General features: G+C 42.6%; 1 protein-coding gene across 1 annotated transcript in view; it reads left to right on the forward strand.

The window, feature by feature from the left end:
- TMEM245 (transmembrane protein 245) overlaps positions 1 to 17,159 on the forward strand; it is a 648,028-nt gene that overhangs the window by 460,767 nt on the left and 170,102 nt on the right. The window contains exon 13 of the mRNA XM_085606845.1: positions 15,635 to 15,780. Within this exon, the coding sequence (XP_085462971.1) occupies positions 15,635 to 15,780 (146 nt within the window). The remainder of the gene's footprint in view (positions 1 to 15,634; positions 15,781 to 17,159) is intronic.

Raw genomic sequence — 17,159 nt, forward strand, 5'->3', positions numbered from 1 at the left:
AAAACTCAATACTTCACCTGGTGCAAACACTGCATCTCAGCCCACTCCTGACTGGGGAAGTTAAACAGCCTCAACAACCAAGGTTCCACGCTCCGAAGTAGACGTGTCCGTCCCGGTTCGGATTCCAAAATCCCAGTTTATAAGTCAACAACCCTCAGCTTTATAATCTCAAAACACACTAGAAGGTTCGGGAGAGACCTCCCCCCGTGCCAGAGGAATCTTACCAGAACTGGTCAGCTTCCAAGCAAGCATTCCCATGGTAGGAAGGAGTTCCCACGTCCCCTTCTCCAAATCTCACATGTTCCAGCCTTTATCTTGACGAATCTCACAAAGCCTTCCGGGTAAATTAAACAATCTCTCACAAAAACAATCCTTGAACGTGATTAACCCAAACAACTTGCAAGCGCTGCTGTGCACACAGAAAAAGCTCAAGCAAGGCAGAGTCAGAAAAAAGGAGGTTGACATGAGGCCATGTCAAAGTCAATAGTAAGATCATAAATGTCCTATAGCATCACATACTTTATCTCTCAATGTACAACACCGAGCGCATGTGTGCATCATTGCCCACAACACTGCACTTTGAGACCAAAAAGTACATTCAACACCTCGCTCTCCCTCTCATGCTTTCAAATGCACATCCAACACGTTCTGTTCTTGGCAAGGCTGTTCTACTCCATGACAGCACCCACTCAAAGACTGCAAGATTACAAGAAAGAATGCTTTTAAGAGAAACAGGCATATGCAGGCCATCGTACATTCAGGCTAGGACGAAATAACACACCAAAGTCAGTTAAAATAATTCAATTCAAAAATTCTTTATTTTGGCCTTTATGGCCATAAAAGCATAGAGAAAAAAATACAGCACAGTTTATACATATAAATCTTAGAGATAAAGTGCACGTACATTACAGTATTTAAAAAAAGAATTCTGATTATGGATATAAAATAGGTACTGCTTAAGAATACACATTTTATAACGTTTAAAAAGGGAGTTAAAAATTATTAATAAGTTTTGTTTACAATAAAAAGCTAAAATTATCCAATAGACCCAGTATCCATAGGACAAAACGATACCATCTCTAAAATCAAGGCATTGTGATAACTATCGTGGCGGGGAATGACCTTAAAATCAATCACCCGCTGTCAGGATTTAGTGTCCAACAGGATATAATCCAAAATGGAGGAGCAGCCTGGTCTATTGTAGGTATGGTTTGCCGGGGAATCAGATGTAGTATTACAAGTCCTAATAGGATGGGTCAGTGTGAGGGTGTCTATTTGGAGTACCAATGGGGTCCAAACCCGAGTGGCTGGTGCATTCGGTTCTGATATAGCCCAATACTGGTCTTCCTCATTGGCGTCGCCCCCAATTAAGTCTTTCAGGGGTTTATACTGGCAGTTGAAATCGCCAGCAAGAACCACCAGGGTATTGTCTGGAATAGTGTGCAGAAAACTTGACAATTGTTCAAGAGTTGTCGACTCCTGGCCATAGCTAACTGGGCGGGAGTAGACATTGATTGTAGCCACTCTTATCTTAGTGAGAAAGGTCAGAATGACACAAAGTATATCCTGTGAAGGTGTCTCAACCTGTTTTGCAGTGCAACCCAGATGCACGACAATCCATGTGCAAAGTCCTCCCACAGGTCTACCCCTTCCCCCATTGGTGGCTACTAGGCAAAAGGTTGCATAGCCTAGTCTGTAGGTGTCCTCCCTAGCCCAGGTTTCTTGGAACATGCAGATATCATTTGCATGGACGAGGGCTCCCCACTCTGGATTTTCTAGTTTAGAGGTAAAGCCGCAATATTCCATTATAAAACATGAAGTTTAGATAGATTTCTTAGTTGCTGGTTTGGGATATCAGTAGCTACTACAGCTGGCGTAAGGCCATTCCCGTTCCCATCAGACTTAGTGGGTATAGTTGCCGTGGTTAACTGCCCCTGGGCTATAGATGTTTGCACAGAGTTCAATGATGTAACTGATGTGGTATGGGTATGAGAAGGCCCCTCGATCCCCTCATTTTGAACACTTTCCTCCCCGGCAACCCTCCTTAAAATAATGGTAGTCAGAGGTCATCACAGGGTGTCAGACCACAAGAGTGCCTCTAGCACTACTTTTCAACCCATGACCTTTGACTATCATCACAAACGTATATAAAAAAATTGAATTTCCTAACTGAAGGCACAGCTATGATTCAAACACATGTTAAAACAGTGAAATCATAAAAGCATGTAATAATAATTTCAAAGCATGTAGAAAATAGCTCATGTATATCTGGATACTCAGCAAGAATAAATGTTTTATGAAATACACAAAATAAATGACGGAAATAGAATCAAGCATATGAACTCAGTAATGCTCTTAATGTCGCCAATGGCTAATTCTGGAACTTCTACTTTTGAAGCAGCCAAACGTATATATTTTGTGCTTAAAAATAAAGGCAACATCATCCTCTTTTTATCTTTAACTCAACATCTTCTCCGATTTCAATTGCACAGGTTTTTTTTTGTTGTCTCATTGACCAGCATTTGCAAAATGAATAATGTCGTTCTGTGTGAAGACACACAGCCTTCTTGCATTTAAAACTAGAACTGTGTTTTACTTCATGTTTATGAAATCAGTTCATGATTCTTGGCTTGGTAGGTCTGTCTGGCTTGTTCAGCCACAGGATGTCAGCTTGCACTGTCCGGTGATCACTCCAGGGTTGGGAGGGGAGGGGGGTGGTCCCACACGGGGCACACAGGCACTGGCATCCACTCGCAGGACAGGGGCACCAACACATCGCGGTATAATCTGTAAAAGAAACAAGCATCACTCTTCTTGCAAAAACCATTTTTTCGAAAAGTGCACGTTTTCCTTTCTCTGTTTTGAGTTTGAAGGCACAATATTATCATTCCTGTCTGCACGGTTCTCTGCTGGCTCTGGGGAATTATCGGAGAATTCCACCCACACTATGGCCTCTGAATTCTTAGTATTAGGATGAAACTCTCCGTTTCCCTGCACAGTGAGAAGGGCTGGGGCAGTCTCCTTCCTGACTATTTTTCCACTCACTGCTGAAAATGTGCTCCCTTTATCAATTGGCAGAAGCCCAAGTTAATCCATCTGCTCTGTGTGCTCTGGTAATTTTCCTTTCTTCAACTCGCCCCTCACCTTCTGTGGGATTGGGGTTTTATTTTACACAATGCTCTCTAACAAAAAGACTTTCCCAGATGCCAAATGCAGAACATTCAAATATATGTAGAGATATATATGTTTATATGCAAGCAATAATAATCTAAATACATGAATAATACTGGTTAATAAACAAGCAGTAAATAATATGATATAAGACTCAAGCAAATATAGTGGGACATCCTGCAAGAGATCAGAAAGTTAGATATACATCAAATGATCACTTTGGATGTGCACCTCAACTCCCTCACACATCACAAAGAAATCACCTCAAATGACCACAGCCACTGGAACTACGCATCACAATGGCACTAGTCAAAACTCAATACTTCACATGGTACAAACACTGCATCTCAGCCCACTCCTGACTGGGGAAGTTAAACAGCCGTGGTTGAAAGCCTCAGCAACCAGGGTTCCACGCTCCGCAGTAGACGCGTCCGTCCCCGTTCGGATTCCAAACTCCCGGTTTCTAAGTCAACAACCCTTAGCTTTATCATCTGAAAACACACTAGAAGGTTTGGGAGAGACCTCCCCCCGTGCCAGGGGAATCTTACTAGAACTGGCCAGCTTCCAAGCAAGCATTGCCATGGCAGGAAGGAGTTCCCACGTCCCCGACTCCAAATCTCGCATGTTTCAGCCTTTATCTTGACGAAGCTCACAAAGCCTTCCGGGTACATTAAACAATCTCTCACAAAAACAATCCTTGAATGTGATTAACCCAAACAACTTGTAAGCGCTGCTGTGCATGCAGAAAAAGCTCAAGCAAGGCAGAGTCAGAAAAAACGATGACATGAGGCCATGTCAAAGCCAATAGTAAGAACTTCATAATTCTCATCAATGTACAACACAATGCACAATTGTTCACAACTGCTTATAGATTTACATACTTCATCTCTCAATGTCCTATAGCATCACATGTGTGCATCATTGCCCACAACACTGCACTTCGAGCCCAAAAAGTACATTCCACACCTCTCTCTCCCTCTCACGCTTTGAAATGCACATCCTACACGTTCTGTTCTTGGCAAGGCTGTTCTACTCCGTGACACCTCCCACTGAAAGACTGCAAGATTACAAGAAAGAATGCTCTTAAGAGAAACAGGCATATGCAGCACATCGTACATTCAGGCTAGGATGAAATAACACACCAAAGTCAGTTAAAATAATGGTAGTCAAAGGTCATCACAGGGTGTCAGACCACAAGAGTGCCTCTAGCACTACATGGGGGTTGTGGGACCATGCTATGATTCTGGGCCTACGTACCCCATCCTTCAAGGCCAACCATTTTTTTTAAGTTCAGGGGGCAAGCCCAGCCCCCTCCCTGAACTGTACAACAATCCTTGGGACCCCATTCCCAGGGCCCATGTTTCTTTTTGTGCAGCCCCCACGCAAGCCAATTTCAGCCCCTGGGACCCCATCCCCTGGAGCACGAATTGCTTCCACCTCTGTTGGCAACATTAATGCTCCCATAAGGTGGATGCAAATATTTTCTTTTTAATGTAACCAAAGGTTAAAATGTTGTTAAAGTTAGGAAGGGTAATGAGATCTTACTTTTATATTTTTTGTTTTTAAAAACCTCAAACTCATTGAAAAAAGTGAAGGTTAAAGTTACGTTATATTTGGGTCTGGTAATAATATCTAACTTTACATTAAAAACAAAATCTTAAAAATGTGCAGAAAAAAGGTTAAATGGATGTTAGTTAGGTGAAAATGCCAGTTAAAGTAACTATAACTCACGCCCTTGCCATGGACTGCTAATGACCTCACATATTACATCACTCATAACATGTTTTATGACATCCATAATAACATCACTCCTGATATCTGAAACTACATCATTGATCATAACACTGTGCACAGCAGTGGCAATTTTGTTTGTTTAAAATTTAAATTTACCTGTTCCTTGCTTGATGGATCTCTGAACCTTTCTAGGAATTAGCTAAGGTGAATGAGAAGTTTCTTGAAGATTCGTCAATCTGAGCCAAAGTTATTAGTGAAACCAAAAGCGCTCTTCCTATCTAAACTCTGAAATACCGAAGCTTAAAGGGACATTATAGTTTGGTGAAAATATCAGTTAAAACATACCATTTGAAACAACTGAAATTCACCAGTTATAGTTTATTGAGCTAACTATAACGTGTGCCCCTACCACACTCTGCTTATGACCCTCAACATGTTGAATGACATCATTGGTGACATCACTGATATCATCATCCAATGAGGTGTTCAGATTCCTGTTAACTATACCATCAGTTCTGCTTTTTAACAAGTACAGTGCCTCTGCACTACACTGATCATTCAGAGACTTCCTTAAGTCATTTCTCCATTGTGAAGCCCCCAGACTATAGCCAAAATATAGCTGTATGTCTTCTGGTAGTACCGGAAACAGGTTCACGTACTTGCATTTCATTTTCTTTTCTCCTTGGCCTTTTATACATTTCCAAGAGACACTTTTCAGCACCAAAATTCCCCTGAATCCTGTGATTACTGCTTAGATTATCTGAGTAAAGTCAGCATCTTCTGCCCTACATCTTTGGGTAGTCCTCCCCTTTATCCAGATTCATTGTATGTATTATTTTCAGGGTGAGGTAGTCTTCTGTATCTTTTTGAATTGAGGAAGCATAAACCTTAAATCTCTGATCTAATTTCAGTACAAACGTGCTTCTATTCTGCACTCAATATAGACCTATAACAGTTTTCTTCCCAGCATTTTTTACCGGATATCCGGGCTTGTAAGCAATCTGTTGATAGCTCTCGCTACAAAATTGTAACTTTGTGTCTTTCAGAAATCAATTATAAGACAGCAGAAAATGTTTGTGCAATTGTAGGTTTAAACCCAATCCATGCTTTTGTGGCAGCCCATGTTAGTCTGGAGAAAACAAATAATAGTTCTCTCTACACCTCAAACTGGTTCTGTGCCTTCTCAAAGCAAATACACCTCTCAACTATAGATACATGCTCTATATCAGAACAATGGCTTTCTCTCCAACGAGTTGCCACTTTGTCCATTCGTTGTGAATGGAAGTGGGGCAAATCCCATAAAGATGCATTCCAAATGATAGACTGTGCACCCATCTAGCCTATATTTGTAAGATTTAGTTGATGTGGCACATGGAATGTAACTTGGTAAATGGCTTCTGCCTCCCATGTCTGAACCCTCAAAACTGACGTTATACAGTCTCGGTCTATACTCGGGCTCACAGAGTCATTTTGTCCTCTATTGGACTAATTTTCCCACCATTTCACTAAGTATTGCAGTTGTGAGACCAGGTACTATAGCAGAATGTTTCGGAGACACCCTTTAGGCATCCTAGCTTAACATGGGCGCAGACGCCAGGCCGTAGTATGTCATAACTATGCTCCAAGTCTTTAAAGAGTTTTCCTGACATTATACGCTGTAAGACATAGAGAAATCTGGGCAACATACTTGTTTTGATTAAAGCAACCCTCCCAGTCAGCAACAAGGGCAGTTTTGCTCGGAAGTGTGCAGAGTTATACAGCCCTCCCATAATCCTACCTATGTTCCCTTCTAAGATCTGCAGGCTTAAGTGACCCATATGCCTAGAATTGTCCATTTCTCAAAGACTAACCCTCCTGTTTTACCCTAACTATAGTTGTCGTGTAATGGAGTTTGATCCTTGACCGAAACTGTATCACTGTGGGGCCATAAATAGAAATTGCCCATCTATGAATTCATTGGCCTTTCATATGCCCAGTGAGTCGACCTCACAATCACCATAGTGTAAGTCACAATTTTTTGGGCATGACGGTGGAGTCTTAAGATTTGCATTGCGTTTTTTACCAGGTATAAATCCTGTTTGATCTGGATGGACCAAAGTGTGGACCACACCTGCCAGACGAGTCACTATCACCCTTCTCAGTATTTCTGCGTCTACATTTGCTTTGACAATGGTTGATACAAGTAACACTCAATTAGGTCTTTACCCAGTTTAGAAGCAAGCCCCATTAATGCCTGTCTTAAGGTTTCTGGCAAAACGTATTTCCAGCGCCTCATTGAAGATGTCCTGTAGTTTATCCACTAGAATGCCTGAGAATTCCATATGAAACTATTGGTATACAGGCTGTATTGGATGGTGTAACCTAGCACATACTTTTAACAACTTCGATGAGCTATGCACTTGACAGATGCTGCTCCAATACAGAGGTCTGTTCATTATACAGAAGCAGGAGGGCAATAGCCTCAAACTATCTCCCTTCCGTTTTACCATTTGCATCCCTATCCCTATATAAAGTTGAGCAAGTACTTGGTAAATGTATCCTTGATTCCAGTTTGGGACAAAATATTCCTTTTGGACTCCCCTTGTATGCCATGGCAATTGGGTGTAAGATTTTCTCTATTAATAAGTCATGCAAGGATTTTACTTACTTTATCTCCCTCTCACAGGAGGCTCTGGTTACTTATTGTAGGAACACATTTATTGAATCTGTCATACACTGTCTGCAGAGTGCGCTGATCTCTAGGTCCCTCAATTTGTGTTTACGTTGGGTTTGCATTCTGGACATCTTACCAATGTATAACCCTCTTATTACTGCTTTATTGGCTTCCTATTCAGAGAACATCCTAGATGCTGTACTCCAGTTTGTGTTCCTGTAGCTCTGGACCTCATGTTTATGCATGGTGCAAAATTCCCTGTCCAACAGATCCTCAAGTCGAAGTCACCACTTGCATATTATTCACTTTCTAGTCCTCCTCCACACATAATCCATTTGAAGCGGATCATGAATGGACTACCCCCTGGCCAAATGCTCACATTTTACAACCTTCTTTTGAAGAAGTAATCCAGATTTCCAAAGGTCTCCTGCAGGGCAGAATGAAAATAGTAAGCTTTGTTTGTGAAGTCTGGGTACTTGTAGATCTTCCCTAGACCCACTTGCCCCAAAACCTTTTGCTATAAACTAGAGGCAGCCAATATGGAATAGTTGTCTAACTACATTCCAGGCAAGCACTGAGGGCACAATTAAAAGCGCCTGCCTATAACTTGGGGAATCATCACATAAGAATGGACAGTGGTGGTTTAGTGAAAAAAAACCTCTGCTATATACATTTAAAAGCCCAATTTATCACTGCAAGTTCACCAATTAGGCAGGCAGATCTTCTATTGTGTTGCACCATAGACTGCAGTATTATTCACTGGACATAAAATGCCATTCAAATCAGCTCCCCTTTACCTGGGGTAGGAACAATGAGAGCAGTGATATTCCCCATCCATGATTTAGGCAGACTAACGTTCTTGGAAACTGACAGGCAGGTCTCTTTAAAAAAAAACTATTTTATAGCATGTTTTCTAAGACACTAGGGTGCCCAGTATCAGTGGTTCTTAACCTTTTGTCTGGGAAGCCCTGGGAGTCTGCGAAGCCTACTCAGGGGGTCAGCAACTGCTTAGAAAAGTGAATAATATCAATAATTAATAAAGGATATATATAAAGAAGTAAAATGTAAAACTGAAATGTTTTATACTTTATGTGAATGTAAAGCAATTTGAAATTGGAGGCTAAAGATTTAAGGCTGTATCCTCAGATTGATTCCTGGAACAATGCATTTGTATCAAACTGAGTATACTATGGGTGATGGGTTATATCCATTGAATTTAAAAAAAGCTCCAACCTTCATATTATAATTACATTTTTTTTGTTTTTATATGTTTGGGAACTGAATGAAATATTTAATCTGTTGTGTATGTGATTGACAAATGCTTGTTTCTGTATTTCCTGCGAAGTAGCGAGATTGAGTGTTTTTCTTTTTGAATAAGGGGGGACGAGGAAGAAAGTGTTAGTGCTCCTCATCGTTCTGGAGCCGCCCGCTTTTTTGGGTTTATTTGTGAGGTACAGCGGGGCATTCTGGTGTAGGGCTTTATGTGTGATGCATGCTGTCTTGAAGGAGGATCTACCTTCAATGGGAAGCCAGTTGAGAGCCTTCAGTGCTGGGGAGTGGTCAAAACGTTTGTCGTCAGTGATAAGCCTGACTGCTAGGTGGATCACAGATCTAAGTGGGGCTAGGTGGACTTTAGGGGTTCCTGTGAGGGTAGCGTTACCATAGTCTATTTTAGAGAGTACCAGGGTTTGGACAACCCATTTACAGTCTTCAGGTGGGATGAAGGGTTTGATTTTCTTCAGGTGACTGAAAGTGAAGAGAGCTCCTTTAGCAGAGTTTTTTTTATGTAGTTGTTAAGGGTTAGATTCTTGTCAACGGTAATGCCAAGTCATTTCACTGAATTGGTCAAAGGTTTAGGTCTCAAGACAACTGGATTTAACATTCATAGCGTAACCAGGCCTAAGTAAGAATAATACGGTTGCAGTCCCTTGAACTGCTGCAACTACCCCACCCCATCTAACCCCAAAACCCTTACAATGTCTAAGAATCTCTAATGCTGGGAACAAAAAGGCAGAAAGCAATTCTATAAACTGGTTGTAACTGAACCCTCTTCTGGCCACACAAGCATGCAAAGCCCAATCACTCATCAAGGTGTGTTCTCATAGAAGAGAACCTACCTTCCCCCCTACCCAGGAATGATAAAATGATACATTCAACAACAGGAAGGAAAAATAATTGCACTGTATCTTGTATCGTGTCGTAATTCAAGCCACCCATCCATTCACAGTAAAGGCAGCACACACATGACCTCTACCAGCCATTTCCACAGGGTTAGGCAGGGCTGGAGACTAGCATTTAATCCTCAGACATCATAGCTTCAGTGTTCTACATTGTGGTTGCCTCAAAGCAGGCCTTGAGGGCCCTTCAGGTACAATTTCTTTTCTGTGTCCTTCGCCAGCATGCCATCCTGTAGCACAGAGGTGTCAGGAGCTCACCTGTGTTTCTGCAGAAGCGCCCAGGAACTGAAGAAAAGGTCCGCTACCTCCCTCAACCACCTATCGTGCTTATCAAACCCTAAGCAACAATGGTAATCAGGGGAAGAACGGAGACAAAACAAGGAAAAAGGGGAAGAAATCCCTCGACGTATGTCACCTTCCACGGGGGCTTTCGTTTTAAACAAAACTGAAAAAGAAGGGTCTGTGTTAGATGGCAATTGTGTATTCTATCATGCAACAACTCTAAACCACTCTATAATTACCTTAAGGTTCCCTTCTTCTGATTGGGGCTGGGGAAAAGAGGAAGTGTTGTCCAAGAGACTGTGCTGTGTGGAAGGAGTAAAGTTCATGAACACTTAAACCTGACATAAATGCACAACTAAATCCATAAACGTAAAACTACTGGTCACCAGTCTTGTTAAACAATGGCCCGGGAAATAATGACTTGTGGTATTCTGAACTTCAAGAATACTAAGCATTCATAAGGTACGTGTGGCTTGTCGAAATTCTATGCATTTAGAGAATCAAAATACCCTGTCTTCTTGCGAGAGGTAACTTTGTAAATAGTAAACAAAAAAGGGCAGCGCAGAACGCCGTTACTGTAGTCTTCGGTTTCCTACTTATTTTCTGTATCCGATAAGCCTTGTAAGTAAATGAAGTCCTGGCAAACAGTAGAGGAAAGGAGACTGGTGACCAGCTGGAGTAGGGGCTTTAGGAGGACAGCGGAGCGGATCTACAGTTTAAGGGGGTCCGGCTGACAGGCGGAACCAACAGCCAGAAGTCCGTCTGGTCGGCGGAACCAATGGAGTCCTGCCGATGGTCGGAACCAAGAAGCAACCGTCCAGCCTGCCAGCGGAACCAACCCCCTCTGCTGTCCGGCTCGGTTAATGGGGCAAAAATTCAGGCAGTCCACAACGGAAAGGGAGTTCAAAGGGTAGGGGAACCAGAAGGCCGTCAGGGGTCCCGGAAGAGAACGGCAGCCAAGGGTAACGGAGAGTCCAGGAACGAGGTATGATGCAGACAGGAACTACCGATGGGAGTGAGGGACTCGACGCCAACCGGAAGTGCACAACAACCTCAACGGGAAACACTAGAACGCAAAGCGCAATGTCGGGGGAGAGTCAGGCTTTAAGCTTGTCTGACCTCGTGCATGCGTGTTCCCGAGCCTCCATCTTGTGTCAGTGATGCCGGCAATCGTGTCAAGAGGACTTTTATTAGTCAGCCAGCGTCATTCTCCAAATTCTCCAAGCTTCCACCTCAAGCAGTATTCTTGGACACTCCAGACCTTTTCAACTCCCAACACGCATCTCCACCCCACCTCCCAGGCCTTTTCAGTTACTCAAACCATTCTCATTTCAGATTGGGGATCCAAAGAAGTGAGACCATCCCACATGGATCTCCTTTAACTTCATTGGGAGGAGAAGCTTGTTTTTCAAATTGTGGTCTCTAAATATCCTTTTATCTGCTTCAAAGGATTACCTCTCTTTCTGGACCCATTTTGTGCAATCAGGGAGTACCATTATCTCTTTGATTTCAAAGTGGGTGGATGGGGCACATCTTGCATGTTGGATTGTAGACTCATGGTCCACAAAGTTCAGAATCCTTTTGATGATCGCATGGGGGAGGGGGCAGTTTAAGAGAAAGTGTGCGCGTTTGGTAATCTCTTTCTATTGAAAAGAGCATAGATTGATACATGGGTGGTACCACTTGATGAACTCACCTCTCCAGTACTAACTTGAACAAAGGACTCTCAGCCATACAGGAAAAACCAACAAATCTGAGATTGTTCCATTGAACTCTACCCTCATCATCCCTTGCCACAAATGGTATCAGGGTTACTACAGGGCTCCTCACTCAGCCTGGCATCATTTAGCATCTACATGGCCACCTGAACGCGTTTATTACCTCTTTTGGTATTAAAGCCACATCTTATGTCGACGACACACAGCTGCTCTTGTCATTGGATAAAGACTCTAGTGGCTTTGTGATAAACTTTAATACGTGTCTAACTTAAGTCATCTAGTGGAAGTAAGTAAATCATCTTAAGTGCAATACCGGCAAAATGGAGATTATGCTGCTCAGGAAGCCTTATTCCTTTGACCCAGTCCTATGATGGCCCAACTCCACTCCCCATCCACCGGCCATTGTCGATGTCGTAAAAAACCTCGGAGTAAAATTTGATGTTTCTGTCATTTCTCTCGCAAGCGATAGCAGTAGCAGGAACATGTTTTAGTCTCATAAAATCACTGAAAAAGTTCTTAGTTCCTCCCACTAGCGGCAAGAAAGACAGTAGCCTTTGCATTGATAACATCTAGACTGGACTACTGTAAGAGTTTGTATGTAGGTTCATCTCAACAAACTTTTCAGAAATTATAGGTGGTACAACACTCTGCGGCCAGGCTGGTACGAAAGCTCCCCCAGGTTCCTCTGCATCAGCAGCCCTGGAAGTTTTACACTGCTGTATGCACATAAGGGTTCTTTTCAAAATCCTTTTTTTTTCGCTTATAGAGCACTGTTGCCAAAATAGCTAAATTCCAGAGTAACTCACCACACAACTCTACAGATGCTTAGATCCTCACAAGCCAGTTTTCTTAAACCTTGTACTTTCAGACTTTACAAAGAGGAAAATCCTTTACAGTCTTGGGTACAAAGGCTTGGAATCATCTCCCTAGTATTTGAGATTCCTGAATCGGAAAGCATCTTTAGAAGGCATCTCAAGACATGGCCTTTTGGCATTTCTGACGCACTGCGTTACTCACTCGTCCTCTGAAGCATACTCCTCTCGGGTCACTCTGGATTATGTAGCCACACTTATGGCTGCTTAGCGCCAGGGTGCTCTTTTGGGACTGACAGTGCACTCTATAAGTACACCATTCATTCAATTCATTCACTCATTCATTCAATCATCAGTGTCACCGTGGTTTCCTATAAGATTGACCATGGTTATTTTCATCTGAGCTGCATTGTTTTATCTGGTTTCCAACTATAATCTCAATAGCTTCGGTGTAGTCATCAGGTTTATTAAGGTCAACTTATAGAAGGTTTATTTCAATAGACTGACTCAATATCTATCTTAGATTGAAGGATCCAATGCAGTTTGCGTATAGCTCCCTCTGATCAGAGGATAAGGACTCCGGTCTACCAAGCTCCCCTCAACATGGGCTTCATGCGCTCCCTTCAGTGTATTCTGCTCTATCCTATTGTGACCTGAAGCTTTATTATTCTTATCTCGCAATATGTTTCAGGTCTTGCTTCTCTGTCTGTGTCAGACTGTCTAAAACTCAAGTGCGATTCCCTCGGGAACAGATGACCTTGCCCCAAATCCCTCCAACGAATGCCTGCGACAGGTGATTAGCAACTGTCAGTAACTTCAGTCAGGGGGAATGGGGAAGTGGAAGACAAAACAAGAGAGAGACCGGCCTCTGGACACTAACTCCTCTTCTTCTTCTTGAAGGAGATCCTGCAAGATAAACACAACAATTACCCTTCCTAATTGCTATTCTTTCTTTAATCTACTCTCACTCAGCTCCACTCCTTTTACCAGTGTCTTATTAGAGGCTAGCTTCTCTCTATATTGTTTCGTCTGTAAATTAATTCAGCAGATCTGATTGACAGGTAGAACTTCTCCAGTACTTCAGACTCGCTGCTCAGTTGACAATTAGCGAGTTTGGTTTTAACCAGTCTTCAGCCTAGATTTTACTGTAAGTCTTTATTTTAGAATCTGATATGAATATATATTGATATATATATATGTATATATATATATGTATATATATATATTTTATTGCTTCAACTCCGCTGTAGATATGCAGTTAAAGAGTTTGATATACTGATAGTTTCATTGTATCTTTTCTTTCAGGGAATTGCTCTAAATCCAGTCACTAGTCTTTTGAGCAATAGTCGTTTGACATCCTTTTCTCGTGAAGTTTTCAATTTCCAAAGTTATATTTTCATTTGCACAATATTGAAAGCCATTTGCACAGTGAGCGGCAATCAAAAACAACTGGACACGCTTACTTGAGAAATGGTGGAGTTCTTCTCTTGACAGAAGTTACTCCCTGGAAACCAACTCCTTCACTACCTCACCAAGAATCAAGGAACCAGTGCGATGTCGCTTCTTCCTGTGGTGTTCGCCGCGAGTTTTCTGTTCCCTCAAAGACGGCCTTAAACTGCAGGCAAATTTTCCTCAGCGATATTTTGAGGGACTGACACGAAGCGCGATAGCGGAACGTCCTGTCAGAAAATACGCTTCAGTTGAAGTGCGCCGCGCGACAGTCGCGCAGGCGCGTTAGTCACTCACCACTGTTTCTGGGGAGAGCAACTAGACCGCGCACCACTACAGGAAGTGGGTGCAGTCCAGTCTTGTCCCTCAATGGCGGAATGCCTTAATTCCAGCAACAGCAAGCGAAGAGAGGCTCTCCAACCAGGAGTCAGTCTTCTCCAACGCGGATATTTTATGGCTGGCAAATTAACAAGAGTAGCAATACATTTCTTGCGATAGCCATTGAAAACCTTTGAGGGGTTCCTGACAGTCTGTTGACAAGTGTCTTCAGTGGTGCAATGTGATCAGGAGCATTGCCCAGTTGCCCTGTCTGTGTGAGGGCCAAAGGAGGATTTTGAAACGGTTACTTTGGACAGCAACAATTAGGGCCTTTGCATTGCTACCAAAAAGTGTTATGCCATAAAGCATACAGCTGCCTACAAGAACCAGCACAGGGAGATTACAGGGTGGGGGTGGTCATAGAGGTGCCAGGGTCCCATTCCTTTACTCGCTAGCCTCAGTTCTGGGCCCTGTGCTCATCTGAGCAAAGAGGTAGTCCCCAGGACTCGGCGTGAAGCCTGTCTGTCCTCCCATAAGGGGGCATGCACAGCCACCATCAGGCTTGTTTGAGCTAAAGAAGCGATTCCCCCAGTGTACCACTCACCCTCTAATAAAAGGACACTTGAGGATCCTGTTGCTCATCGCAGGCCCCCTCGTCTCACCTGCTCCAGCTCTCACCACAGTCGGCAAGGCACCACAGACCTGCAGTGAGCCAGGTACTGACATGGTGCAGAGGTCTTGTCTCACAATGTTGTGGCAATAAGACAAACACCCACAGCTTAGGAGCAGGCACATATGTGTCCACAGCGAAAGCTTCCCGGGTACCTTGGCTCTTTCCATCAGCTGTCTGGGGGAAAGAATGGTCATCAGATTCCTTGAGAACCAGACTATTGTGTGTGCCAAAGTGTATGGGACCAATGAAGTCAGGATCGGACACTGCTTAGGGCTGTAGAAGCTGCGATGTTAGATGGTAGGTAGATATGCAGGATGATAAGGGAGATTGGGGCAACACAACTATGTGTGGTCCGCCATATTTCTGACCACTTTACCTTTTTTGCAAATCAATCCAGTTCTGTTGTTGCAGAAGTTTGTATGAAAGTCATGTTTAAACTAGAAAAGGTAAAGTGCTTCATAATTTGAGTAAGAAGCACATACTTGCAAAGTGCAATTTGATACCATTTGAAGATTTCAGTTATGGTTTACTTTGCCTAAAAATATCTTCACATACCCAAATAGATATTCCTCAAAACTCATGTTTTTCTTATACCTATATCAATTATAATTAGTGGGTTTTATTCTAAATGTTGTTTTTCTTTGCAGATTATTTTTCTTACCACGCTGTTTTACCTGTTAAGTTCCAGTGGTGAACACTACAAGCCAGTCAAATGGGTGATCAGTTTGACACCTCTTTCTCAGCCCGGTCCATCCTCAAATATAGTTGGCAATTCTGTGGAGGAAGCCATAAGGTAAACTGGTTTCTTTTTATAATCCTCAATGAATTGTATCATTCTTGCACATTGTACATTAACCAAAAAGCGTGCTATTTAATATTTAGTGTTAAGTGTACAAATATTTTTTTCTGTTAAAGACACTGGAAGATGCAAATTTTTCAACGCACAAATTCACAAGAAAAGGCAATATCAAACTTAAAAATAAAACACAAGTAGGAAGACAGCTTAACAAATGACGTCATTTGCAAACCCTATGTAGTTAGCATGTGATGTAATTTACAACCTCAGAACACTTATTTCTATAGTACCTACTTTCCTATCTTTGCTCCTCTGTCTTTGGTGTTCCAAAATCTTCCCAAGAATAAACTTGAAAAGGGGCTGTGGCAATATTTATATTTCTCATTTTCTACAGCAACCAACCTTCTTAGTTTTTAAATCCTCAACTCCTGTGGCTGGAGCAAAAACTGCTAGAATCACTGTATAGACTTCAGGGCATTCCACACTGGTTCCAAGGACCTACATAAACCTACTACACATTTCTTCCGAAAATTGTTGATTGGAACCATACTGTCAGGTGCTCAATGTACTCCTAGTAGGGTCTAGCTACTACTTTATTAGTACTTTTTGTGATCAAAGTATTGCTATTTTCTTACCTTCATCTCCTAAATCCCTCGGATTGGGTGATTATGCAACTGCACTCTAGCTTTAAGTGAAGCATATCACACAATTTAGGAGGTTACATCAGTTGGTCTGCATGATGTCTGTGCCTTTTTACTGGAAAATAGTATGATACATGCCTCACGTTGTGTGCTAATATACTTTCAGGCTCTCTATGCAACTGCCTGGCTTGCATACAGAGCAAGTGTGTACCAATGTCTTATTGAGATCACCCTCAATGGTCCCACTCCAGCAGTGAGAATAATCATAGCCATGTTTTAAAGCATGTAAGTGCAAGAGCTAAGTCCCTGCCGACTGGTTCTACTGGTGTCACAGTCAAAGGGAGTAGTGTTAAGTGCCCAGAATCGAAACCATCTACTGCAAAGACTGCCATGTACTGCCAAGTCAAACTCAGCTCCTGTCTTTGCAGGGAAACTGCTTCACTGAAGAACTGAGCTGATCTCGTCTTTTGAGGCATATTGCGGCACCTATGCTGCATTGTGAGGTAAACACTCTCCCTCCCTAGAAGTCATTCTGTTGCCAGGGTCTACTGCCCCTTACTGGTTCTCCAGAGACTTGCACCAGAGAGTCTAATTCAGTGCCTCCACTGTACTGTTTTTGTCGCAATCCCATCTAACAGAGTAGATACCACTCCAGGCTCCTCTTAGATGACCACAGTAAGCCCAGCTTTCGTGCTCAGCTGGTGGCTATTGAGGAGGAGAGCAGCTCCCACTCAG

This window comes from Triturus cristatus, chromosome 5_2 (genome assembly GCF_964204655.1).
Source record: "Triturus cristatus chromosome 5_2, aTriCri1.1, whole genome shotgun sequence".
Lineage (NCBI taxonomy): Eukaryota > Metazoa > Chordata > Amphibia > Caudata > Salamandridae > Triturus > Triturus cristatus.